At 36.8% G+C, this 13,134-nt stretch overlaps 1 protein-coding gene across 2 annotated transcripts in view; it reads right to left on the bottom strand.

Moving 5' to 3' along the window:
- Nucleotides 1–496: 496 nt before the first annotated feature.
- Nucleotides 497–13,134, bottom strand: part of DNAAF6 (dynein axonemal assembly factor 6) — a 36,429-nt gene continuing 23,791 nt past the window's right edge. The window contains exons 6-7 of one of the 2 annotated variants that reach the window (XM_027054896.2): nt 6,877–6,962; nt 497–1,337 (exon numbers count right to left, since the gene is read on the bottom strand). In XM_027054896.2, coding sequence (XP_026910697.1) covers nt 1,208–1,337; nt 6,877–6,962 — 216 coding nt within the window. In that variant the 3' untranslated portion in view covers nt 497–1,207. The remainder of the gene's footprint in view (nt 1,338–6,876; nt 6,963–13,134) is intronic. The other variant, XM_027054897.2, reaches the window with a different exon arrangement.

Raw genomic sequence — 13,134 nt, 5'->3', positions numbered from 1 at the left:
TAATCCCACCCTCAATTCTTGCCCCCCACAGAAGAATGTCATGGTGGTGATTTCAATGGTGAATTCTCTACAAGAGCTCAATGTTTTAACACAACTATTTTTGCCAAAATCTCAGTCTTTTCCTTCTATTAGATCTAGTTACAAACTAGAGGCTTGGTAGTTATCTACATACGTAAGTCTGGAAAATATCTGCTTATTTAGTTCCTTAATAGTTCACTTAGATGAGATAAACATCTTTCAATTTTTCATCTCTTCTCAAAATTTCACTCCCAGTTAACTCCACAGTTCTACAGTGATGTGTGAGGCCTAGTTACATGAGCTTTAAAATAAGATTTATTCATAAATAATTCTGAAATAAACTTCAGCAATACAGTCCAGAAGGGGCAGGGGGCATTGACATAACTCATAAAAATAGGTATGCCCAATTATGAATAAAGATAAGAAATGAAAGAGAACAGGTTTTGTAAATGCACCACACTTTTCTTTATATTCCTTTTAAATGTCAAGGATTTCAATACTAAATATACACACAGTAGTCCAAAAGGTATTGTTAGTAATTATTAGTGCACAAAAGGAAGAAGATTTTTAACCTAACCAGATCCAGATACTGAAAGCAGGACTGAGGAAGCTAAATAACACTGTGTGTTCTGAAGTATTTCTTATTCAAGTAAAACATGTTGTTTAGGATAGCGTACCAAACTATTTATAATCCTTTGTTATTTGTACATCCCAGGATTGTGAGAACCTAACCAGAGAATACTGTAAATCATTTGATCAAATCAATGAGAAGGCAGCCAAATAAACTTTTCTGGCATAATAATGACCAATTGCAATGGAACTGATTGTATCATAGTATAATTAATTGGCTTAAGTTCTTCAGACTACTGAAATAAGTGGACCAACCATTTCATGGTCATATTTCAGTTTGAATTGACCATGCAGTAATCTAATTGGTTAACCTGCAAATTCTATCCAGCTATCACCAAAAAAATGGAATAACTTATGAATATAAGAAAACAGTATTTCCCACCAGAGTAATAGGAATGATGGTAAATGACCAGGAACTCACTAGAATTGAATTTAGACCCTTTATGAACTATGTCAGAATAATAAAAAAGATAGGAGACATTTGCCAATTTTTCAAAGGTTTTTTTAAAAATTTTTTAGCAGTGCTGTTTTACCATGTTTCCTTCTTGTTCATGAAGCTTCAGAAGAAGTTAATAAAATCCAAGTCTCTTTTCATTGTTAGGGCGACTTCAAGAGTCTCCGTCTCCAGGATATAGAAAGCTTTGGCACTGTTGCATTCCACAGGGTGGGGAAGGGTTATCAACAGCTTCCTAAAAATCAAAACAAAATAAGACAAGATAAAAAACCTAGAATCAACTTCCTAAAGTAATATCAAGAAGATATCACTTTTATTTTATTTTATTTTATTTTATTTTATTTTATTTTTAATATGAAATTTATTGTCAAATTGGTTTCCATACAACACCCAATGCTCATCCCAACCGGTGCCCTCCTCAATGCCCATCTCTCCTCCCCCCCCCCACCGCCCCATCAACCCTCAGTTTATTCTCAGTTTTTAAGAGTCTCTTATGGTTTGCCTCCTTCCTTCTTGGTAACTTTTTTCCCCCCGTCCCCTCCCCCATGGTCTTCTGTTAAGTTTCTCAGGATCCACATAAGAGTGAAAACATATGGTATCTGTCTTTGTATGACTTATTTCACTTAGCACAATACTCTCCAGTTCCATCCACGTTGCTACAAAAGGCCATATTTCATTCTTTCTCATTGCCAAGTAGTATTCCATCAAGTATATAAACCACAACTTCTTTATCCATTCATCAGTTGATGGACATTTAGGCTCTTTCCATAATTTGGCTATTGTTGAAAGTGCTGCTATAAACATTGGGGTACAAGTGCCCCTATGCATCAGCACTCTTGTATCCCTTGGGTAAATTCTTAGCAGTCCTATTTCTGGGTCCTAGGGTAGATCTATTTTTAATTTTTTGAGGAACCTCCACACTGTTTTCCAGAGTGGATATACCCGTTTGCATTCCCACCAACAGTGCAAGAGGGTTCCCGTTTCTCCACATCCTCGCCAGCATCTATAGTCTCCTGATTTGTTCATTTTAGCCACTCTGACTGGCGTGAGGTGATATTTCAGTGTGGTTTTGATCGCACTTTTAATAAGATAACAGGAAGCAATATATACCATCAAAAGGTTAGGAACCAAAAAAAACAATATTTAGACACTGTAAGTACGAGTTCAAAAATATGCCAAATTAACACACATAATATATCAGCCTTTTTGGCCTTAAAAATACAAGCAGGGGTTTTGATGCCCCCACTCTTTTTTCAAGATTGACCTCATTTTGCATTATATAAACATACTCTCGGGCTTGATTTATAAGCAGAGGAGCAGAGCCATTGCAACTCTAAGTTGGTTGGATAGATATGTTGCCAGCCATGCTTATGTGTACATGGAATGTGACTAACTGATACAAATCTGAAAATTGGAATAGTTCTATAATAATTCTGCTGATGCAACCTCAGGCTGAGTCTCTACTACATGTATAGTTATTGAAATTCAGGCCTGGAATGATTTTAATACTAGATCAATGAAAGTGCTTCTCTGTGCTTGCTTCTCGTTCTTTCTACTATACATTGACAAAAATCCCTGTGAGAGATTGCTGGGTTTATTTTGCAGTTGTGGGGCTCCGTTGCTAGATAGCTGTATGCTTTAGCTGCATTGCTGGGCTGAGCCATCCATAATTCTGTCATAGTGGTATGAATCTGAATTATGCATGGGGTCGGCACATGCTGGTATCTGGAGAAAATTAAATGCATGAAGCACTTGTTACCTCACATTCTCCATAAAGAAGCCTTCAGTATCTCTATAAAAAGTGGACAGAAAAGCTCTTTTAAAAGGTATAGGATCCAAGTTTGTAAAGGAATCTGGTATTTTTTAGGGGTACTTATTGAATCCTTGTATAAAGAACTAGTATTTGAAAACAAACTCTTGAAAACCGATTGCCTCCTCACTCATTTGCAAGACCTAAGTTTAGGAAACTGGGCTCATTAAAAGTATTTATCACACATGTTTGTGTGATCGCATTTCTCTAGAAGAGAAATTTCCTGTTACTCTTGTTCTATTCCAGATACTTGTAGTAGGAAAAACATCTCTCTCCACCAGAAGTAATGATATCATGATGTATTTATTTCAATTAAAAAAATTGTAATGTGTGTTTATTTTTCAGAGAGAGAGACAGAGTGTGAGAGGGAGAGGGGCAGAGAAAGAGAGAGACACAGAATCCGAAGCAGGCTCCAGGCTCTAAGCTGTCAGCACAGAGCCCGACGTGGGGCTTGAACTTACGAACTTTGAGATCTCGACCTGAGTCTAAGTTGGGCACTTAACCAACTGAGCTACCCAGGTGCCCCTCATGATGTATTTTAATATATCATGTAATATTTGGCATCTCAAAAAAGTGGGTGCAAAAAGTGTTTAAGTCCATCTTTTTTAAAGTTGTTCACAATATAGTTTGAGCTGGAGTTAGATTTGCTTTATACTTTATTCTACAAATGATAATATATTCACTTTAAAAATAAAGCAAAGCTCAGTGGTGGTAGCTTCATTGCACTAAAAGACAACTATAAATTAGCTGAAGAAGGAGTTCCAGTGATAATGTGCACTTCTCCGTCCAGAGAGAAATAAATTCAGCAGAGACAGTGGCCATTGGAATGATCCATCTATGCCTGCATTCCTGGCTAGTCCTTAGTAGTATGGCTTCAAATACTAAAATTTTGAACAGAAACTGTGCAACTTATTTAGGCTCTTAGGAGAAGGGAAGTATTTTTGTCTAGTCTGTTTTACTGCCTAATATCTGGATTGAGATTTATATATAAACAAAATAAAATTCTACAAATACTTATCCATGTACAATTCATTGAAGGACAGGACTATATCTTATCTTCATGTCCCCCCAGTTGTAGCAGGAGACTTTATGAATGTTTGCTGAGTGAATACATAAATGAATGAAAAGCAAAATAACATTTGAGTACCTAGAACACATTAGTACTATCAAATATGAATAAACATTTAAACTCAATCCCTCTGCCTTTACATTGATAGTATACTTGCTTTTAAGAAGCTACAGTTTAGGCACTGATCAAATGTTTGTCCAGTGTTACTTTTCATTAGAAATTGTTTAAAAGTGAATGATAATATATGAAAGTAAAGACAAAAGAATTATCTATACAGTGAACTCTAGAGACTTACATCCTTACATTTATATAGCAAAGTCAAGTTGATGTTCCTTGCAAGAGATTTAAATACAGGACAACCTTGTTCTGTGCATATTCACATAATGTAGTTTTTATTTTATGTAGTTAATAAATGATTTTATCTCTGGGTTAGTTAACAAGAGACTTAATGATAGAGAAAAAATTAAGGGTTGATGGAAGGAGGTGGGTGGGAGATTAGCTAGATGGGTGATGGGGACTAAGGGGGGCCCTTGTTGTGATGAGCACTGGGTGTTGTATGTAAGTGATGAAATCACTGAATTCTACTCCTGAGATCAATATTGCACTGTATATTAACTAACAAAATTTAAATTAAAAAATAAATATTTGGGTTTAAAAAACATGACTTTTTAAACGTTTTCTATTGGAGACATAACTATTTTCAAAGAAAGTGAAGAAATAGCTACTGAGCTGACATTCAGTATTTCAATTTGAAAACATCTTTTGAGTTTGAGTATCAGTCAATTCTCAGTCTGAATTAAAGGAGCACAGCAAAGATGAGAATAAAACAGCATTCAACCAAAAATTAATTCATACTTGTCTTTACAATATGTTTTTACTATCACATTCAAGGAATTCATTTATGATATTCTTAGAATACACTTCAAAAAATAGTGAAACCTCATATGAAGATAAAAGTCCTTGGGAAATTATCTAATTTCCCCTATCTTTCCTCCTTTCTGTCTACTCCATGTTGGGAATCAACGTGCAAAAACAATGATTTTTTAAAAAATAAAGAAGTTAAGACATTGCTTTATTTCTTTTGGTTGTATAATTCTAAAAATCTGGGTTTTCTTGATAGTTCTAATGCAATTGACTGTCATTTGACTGATCTTACCAGTCAATTCAGTTAAAATAGATTCACGTGTTCTGCCTTATAGATTAATGAACAGGAGGTTTTCTCTTCTCTCTCTGGGGGTGAGTAAATATAGTGTGATATGCTGTCAAAGTTAGAAACTAAAGAAAGTATATGTGAATACCAATAACCTCAAAAACAAGTCACATTTCCAATAACACAATTTCAGATAACAGCGTGGCTCCAAAGAATGTGGAAGTGTTAAGGAAAAATGACAAAAACGATAACAGCCTATCTTCAGTCTTCTATCATAATTAATGATTTTTTTCTTAAGAGACAGCACCTCTCTGCACTATTTAATATATAAGAACATTATGATCCCAAAATTCTAGTGTAGTCCACATTGTACATGGACAAGTATCTCTGTGTGAGTCTTTCATTTGGTGGGCTCTGATAGATATCTGGAGTGGCAGCATAGCAGCTGCCTGAAGATTGATGGAGAACTGCTAGGAGAATGGAAATTAACTCCACGGTGTGTAGATATGTATGTGTTTTTAACAAGCGCACCAATATTATGGAAGATTAACTGTTAATTTAAGCAACTTTCCTTGCAGAGGTTGTGTGGAAGAATAAAAGCATATATAATAAGAATGAAAAAATGACACTGCTCCTCGAAGTAAATCGTAGGAATAGTGGATGAAATTTTTATAACAGGAGACAATTTTTGTGAGAATATAGTTTTGAAATTACATAAGTAATGAGAAAGTACTTGATACATATCCATGGGTAGATCATTTTGGGTTAAATGCATCTACTATAGAAATCAAGGTTAAGCTATGTATGTACATTGGGTCATTTATACATAGAAGTCTTTTGTATGAGGGATCTACTTTTTATTTTTTTGAAACCCTAAGATCAACAGGGGAAGATTATTGATACTGATAATGGAAGAAAGAAAATGTGCCAGCAGCTGACTGCTTACCACACCCAGTTTGAAACGCTCATGAATAACAGAGAAAGAGCCACTGCAGTCAACCAAAGTGTGCTTACATTCAGATGAAAAGTGAAACAAGCAAGGAAATATTTAGATATTTTATCTATCACACACCGGGTTCCATTGATTTCCTCTTTATGGACTTGTTTTTGAGAGACGGGACTGATTTGTCCAGGTTTCAGATAAACAGAGAGACAGGGAGACAAAATCCATAGCAGGCTCCAGGCTCTGAGCTCACTAGCTGTGAGATCATGACCTGAGCCAGACATCCAGCCAACTGGGCCACCCAGGCACCCCAATTTGTTAGAATTTTTGCTTTAAGGAATTGATGACAAGACTTTTCTGTTAATTTTTAGATGGATACAGTCAAATTGAACCTTAGAGTCCCATGGTAACCAGAAAGTTTAAAGATATTGCTTCTCTTATGGCATCTCTGTACAAAAAGCCACAAGCGAGACTTACAACTTAAGAGATTTTCATCTCTCGTTATTTTTCCTCACAGATAAGTAAACCATATCTGAATGTCAAAGGCTGTATTTTAGTGGTAGCAATCTACTCCAAATGTACGGGTGCAAAGCAGAAAAAAACTAGGTGTTTTAGGTGTCTCAAAAAATATATATACATATATATTTATATTATGTAGATCAAACATCTGAATGAATAACTCACTTTTTCACTTTTTGTCAAACTTTAGGAGTGATGAAAAATAACAATGTACACTTTAAGAATATTGATTATAGATTCATTAATATTTTAATACATTATTCTAATTCTAAGTTTTACTCACTTATTAGGAGTGCGAAGGTCAAGGATCATTTCCTGGATATCAATTTGAATTTCAGAAGGGTTTGTATTCGGCAGTTTAATTTTAACCTGAAAGAGAAAATGAGAAGAAAAATACTTTTGTCTTGAAGAACAGTTAATTTGAAGAGGGTAGGGAAGTATGGGGAAATGAGAGCTAATATTTATTAAGTTCCAGCTATGTGTGCATGGCTAGGCCCTTTCCTCATTACAATCTTGAGATGCAGGATTACCCCCATTTTATAGATGGAGATAGTGAGATACAGAGAAGTTTAATGAGCAGCCCAAGGGTAACCATCTGTAATTGAACTAAGGTTCCTTGCCTGTAACTTTCATTGTCTGAAGGTGCATACTAGTGCACCTGCTAAGGTTGGGGACTTTCAACGGACTTTATATCAGTGGGCACTTTGAATAAAAAGTGGTTAATTTTCATGTTGGGTGTGAGTTGGTGATGCCATTTGTAGTATCCTGGTATAAACTCCTATTCCACATTTCCTAGAGAAATGTAGGAGTCCATAAAAGTCGTTAATACAACAAGAGAAATAACAACATGATCCCTACGTACCCCACACCCACCCCCGCCTCCACACACACGCACACACAAAATGGGACTATTTATTGGTTTGGTAAGATTTTACTTAAAAATGTCACATCTCAATTCCCACAGGACCCAGTAATTCCACTCCTGGGTACATACACAAGAGCATTTAAAACCCAGGTGTTCTCTTCCCTTATCCATCCCTCAAATATTGACATTTTCCAAGGGTCAGTCTGTCAATCTGCTTGCATGGATTCAGAAGTTTCTGCCAGTTCTGGTTCAAGGATTCCAGACATGTGATTCAGACATTTTGATGAAACCGCCTCAAAATGGCATCATCAGAATGTAAAATTACTGATTTTTTAACTAAGTAATATGTATAAGACATCTTTCACTCTTACTTCATACCTGACCTTAAGCCCATCTCAAATTCTTCCCCATCTCTCTCTCTTCTCACCCCATGTGCATTCTGCATCTAACTCTCTCATTATGTATTATGTATTAAATGTATTTAAAAATTTAAATACATCTAACTTTCACAATCAGAAATACATTAAATATATACAATTAGATCAACTTTTAAGGAGGTATCCACCCCCCTACCATCATTATGAAAGAATGCTAGGATATTAACTATAAATATATTATATTACTATTAGAATTTAATTGAAGGTTTACTGTGCTGCCTAGAGCTGATAATAAGGAATTGTATTACAGCTCAAATATCTGTCTCCCTGAAACACAGTCTAATTTGCAACCAATCCAATAAGGTTAGCATAATCAGAAAGCCTGCAAAAAAATGTGTCTGTCCTCTAGAATTTATATGGAAAAGAGAATCCATTCAATTATCATGTAGCCAAATCTATGTATTCATTAGAAGTAAATAAGTATGACTGTTTTAACCTTAAGAGCAAAATCAGGATTTGAGAAGCAGACCATTCAGGAAACAAGTGGATTCTCAGAAGATAGGCAGACACATTGCTCAGAATGATTGGTAGCGCTTTCCGAGATGAATACGTGTGATAAACATGTGACTCCTGGTTGTGTCTGCCAGATAGTGACTGACTCCTATCCCATCCCTAACTCTCACCTCATTCTCAGTGAGACTTGGAGATGGAGTAAGGCTCATATCCCTGTGAAGGAGGTGATAATGAAAAAGAAACAGACTAAATGGCTTGTTTCATAGGTCACATCAGAATGTCCCCTTATCAATATGGATGCATTAAAGCAGAAGAGCCAAAATATTATATATCCATTGCTCAAAAAGAGTATTAAGCTATGTGCAGGCTGCTTTTCTCATCCTCTAGAACAATGGGTCATTTGGCAGAATATCAATAACTCTAGCCCCATTTACTTTGGGCTTTTAGAGATAATCTGCTGTTCAACACACATGGGTGAAAATGGGAATCCACTGACCTACTTCCCCACTGCACACATACCCCTTCTTACCACGAGTAGTCCTCTGGGGGAAGACAGACTATCTTCCTACATACCTTTGACACCTGAAGTTCATTTTTCCATGGCCCCCAACTGACATCCAAGAGGTCAGGTACTTCAGTCAGCCTTATTTCTTCAGGGTAGGCTGTTCCCTATTCTTTGCCACATTGTTTCTATTACACATGTTTGGCTTCTCTCGTCAACATTGTTTTTACCTCTAAAGCCATGACCCAGAGTCAACGTCACTTCATTGATCTGATTCCTCTTGGTTTTTGATACCTGGCTTGGAACTGGAGTGAGAATTTCCAGTGCCTCTGTTTGAACTCTGTCTCTGAATGTTGACCCCATCCCAAGGGCTATGTATTCTGTCCTCAGTCCCATTTCTGCAAGTTTCCTAGTGTCCCTCTCAATACCTCCCCCTCTCCAAGCATACATGTGCTACTTAAGATCAGTTATCCTTTATTACAAGCCCAATGCAAAGCCAGTACTCTGTGGTAGTATATTCTAACCCCTCAGAGAACCCCAATTCTGAAAATCAACATCTCCAGTCCCCGTCTTTGAGTTTCACATGGATTTATATTTCTAACAGCCTTGGACACTTCCAGCAAGATTTCTTATAGGCAATTCAAAACTCAATATAACCCAAACTTAATATATTTCTCTTAGAACTTTGTCTTCTTTCTTTTGCATTGCATTCCTGATCCCCATACCAAAAACAAAACTGTTTACTCTTATTCCAGAAGTAATAAATGGTAATTGTAAATAAAGTGTAAAATTCAGATGAACAAAAAGAAATAAAAACCATCTCTAAGACTACCATCCAGAGACAAACCACTTTACATTCCCCTATCTTGATTCATGTCATCACCATTTACCCAGTCATCCAAACTAGAACTCTTGACTCCTATTTCTTCCGTACATATCCCATTTGACAACTTTCCATATGTGGAATTCTAGAAACTTAACAGAAGACCATGGGGGAAGGGAAGGGGAAATATAGTTTCAAACAGAGAGGGAAGCAAACCATAAAGGACTCTTAAATGCAGAGAACAAACTGAGGTTTGATGGGGTAGCAGGGGAGAGGGGAAAATGGGTGATGGATATTGAGGAGGGCACTTGTTGGTATGAGCACTGGGTGTTGTATGTAGGCAATGAATTATGGGAATCTACTTTTGAAGCCAAGAGCACACTGTAGACACTGTATGTTAGCTAACTTGACAATAAATTACGTTAAAAAAAATAAATCTTATCAATACTACTTCTTAAATATCTACCTTGCTCTCTATCTCTACTGCCACCCTCCAGGGGCCTACCTCTCTCACCTGAATTAGTGATATTGTCTATCAATTGGTTTTCCTAACACCAATCTCCCTAACTCGCACTCATCTCCTACCATCATCTCTGCCAAATTCTCCACGATAATCTGCCACTAGAGTTGTTATGAAATACAACATCTAATTGTTTAACTCACCTGCTTTAAGATGTTTAGTAACTCTAATGCCCACAAAAGTTCACATTTCACGGTGTCTTAATCTGTTGGGGCTGCCATAATACAATACTACAGACAGGAATTCTGAGCATGCCAGACGTGCGAGTATGGTTGGTTTCTGGTGAGAGCTCTTTCTCTACTTGCAGAAAGCTGCCTTCTCACAGGGTGCTCACATGGCCCAGAAAGAAACCAAGCAGAGCAAGCTCTCTGGTATCTTTGTATAAACGCACTAATATCATCACGCTGGCCCCACCCTTGTGACCTTATCTAAACCTAATTACCTCTCAAAGGTTCCATCTCCAAATACCATTACGGTGGGGGTTAGAGCTTCAAAATGTGAACTTCAGGGGGACGCAATCAGTCCAAAGCACATGGTATGACCTTCAAGGGCTTTTCCAACTAGCTCCAAGCTGCTTATTCTGTTTTATCTTGTATTACTCCATGCCAGTACATTCTGGGGTTCCAAGAACATCACAAATGCTCTCAAAACACATCATATGCTTTCATAGCACTATGCCTTTGCTCATGCTGCTGCTTACTCTTCTCGGAGAGCTTTTCCACCCTGACAAACTATTAGGGACTTCAAATGTTCAGGCATCCAGCAGAAGCAGAGAAACAATAAAGATCAGAGCAGAAATAAACAATATAAAATCTAAAAAAAACTGTAGAGCAGATCAATTAAACCAAGAGTTGGTTTTTTGAAAAAATACACAAAATTGATAAACCTCTAGCCAGGCTTCTCAAAAAGAAAAGGGAGATGACCCAAATAGATAAAATCATGAATGAAAATGGAATTATTACAACCAATCCTTCAGAAATATAAGCAATTATCAGGGAATACTATGAAAAATTATATGCCAACAAACTGGACAACCTGGAAGAAATGGACAAATTCCTAAACACCCACACACTTCCAAAACTCAAACTGGAGGAAATAGAAAGCTTGAACAGACCCATAACCAGCGAAGAAATTGAATCGGTTATCAAAAATCTCCCAACAAATAAGAGTCCAGGACCAGATGGCTTCCCAGGGGAATTCTACCAGACATTTAAAGCAGAGATAATACCTATCCTTCTCAAGCTATTCCAAAAAATAGAAAGGGAAGGAAAACTTCCAGACTCATTCTATGAAGCCAGTATTACTTTGATTCCTAAACCAGACAGAGACCCAGTAAAAAAAGAGAACTACAGGCCAATATCCCTAATGAATATGGATGCAAAAATTCTCAATAAGATACTAGCAAATTGAATTCAACAGCTTATAAAAAGAATTATTCACCATGATCAAGTGGGATTCCTTCCTGGGATGCAGGGCTGGTTCAACATTCGCAAATCAATCAACGTGATACATCACATTAATAAAAGAAAAGATAAGAACCATATGATCCTGTCAATCGATGCAGAAAAAGCATTTGACAAAATTCAGCATCCTTTCTTAATAAAAACCCTCGAGAAAGTCGGGGTAGAAGGAACATACTTAAACATCATAAAAGCCATTTATGAAAATCCCACAGCTAATATCATCCTCAATGGGGAAAAACTGAGACCTTTCCCCCTGAGATCAGGAACACGACAGGGATGTCCACTCTCACTGCTGTTGTTTAACATAGTGTTGGAAGTGCTAGCATCAGCAATCAGACAACAAAAGGAAATCAAGACATCAAAATTGGCAAAGATGAAGTCAAGCTTTCACTTTTTGCAGATAACATGATATTATACATGGAAAATCCGATAGACTCCACCAAAAGTCTGCTAGAACTGATACATGAATTCAGCAAAGTTGCAGGATACAAAATCAATGTATAGAAATCAGTTGCATTCTTATACACTAATAATGAAGCAACAGAAAGACAAATAAAGAAACTGATCCCATTCACAATTGCACCAAGAAACATAAAATACCTAGGAATAAACCTAACCGAAGATGTAAAAGATCCATATGCTGAAAACTATAGAAAGCTTATGAAGGAAAATGAAGAAGATACAAAGAAATGGAAAAACATTCTGTGCTCATGGATTGGAAGAATAAATATCGTTAAAATGTCAATACTACCCAAAGCTATCTACATTCAATGCAGTCCCAATTGAAATTGCACCAGCATTCTTCTCGAAGCTAGAACAAGCAATCCTAAAATTCATATGGAACCACAAAAGGCCCCAAATAGCCAAAGTAATTTTGAAGAAAAAGACCAAAGCAGGAGGCATCACAATCCCAGACTTTAGCCTCTACTACAAAGCTGTCATCAAGACAGCATGGTATTGGCACAAAAACAGACACAGAGACCAATGGAATAGAATAGAAACCCCAGAACTAGACCCACAAAAGTATGGCTAACTAATCTTTGACAAAGCAGGAAAGAATATCCAATGGAAAAAAGACAGTCTCTTTAACAAATGGTGCTGGGAGAACTGGACAGCAACATGCAGAAGAATGAAACTGGACCACTTTCTTACACCATTCACAAAAATAAACTCAAAACGGATAAAGGACCTGAATGTGAGACAGGAAACCATGAAAACCCTAGAGGAGAAAGCAGGAAAAGACCTCTCGGACCTCAGCCGCAGCAATTTCTTACTTGACACATCCCCAAAGGCAAGGGAATTAAAAGCAAAAATGAACTACTGGGACCTCATGAAGATAAAAAGCTTCTGCACAGCAAAGGAAACAACCAACAAAACTAAAAGGCAACCAACAGAATGGGAAAAGATATTTGCAAATGACATATTAGACAAAGGGCTAGTATCCAAAATCTATAAAGAGCTCACCAAACTCCACACCC

This window comes from Acinonyx jubatus, chromosome X (assembly GCF_027475565.1).
Source record: "Acinonyx jubatus isolate Ajub_Pintada_27869175 chromosome X, VMU_Ajub_asm_v1.0, whole genome shotgun sequence".
NCBI classification, from domain to species: Eukaryota; Metazoa; Chordata; class Mammalia; order Carnivora; family Felidae; genus Acinonyx; species Acinonyx jubatus.
The sequence above is the reverse complement of the archived record's forward strand: the minus strand, read 5'-3'. Positions and strand labels throughout refer to the sequence as shown.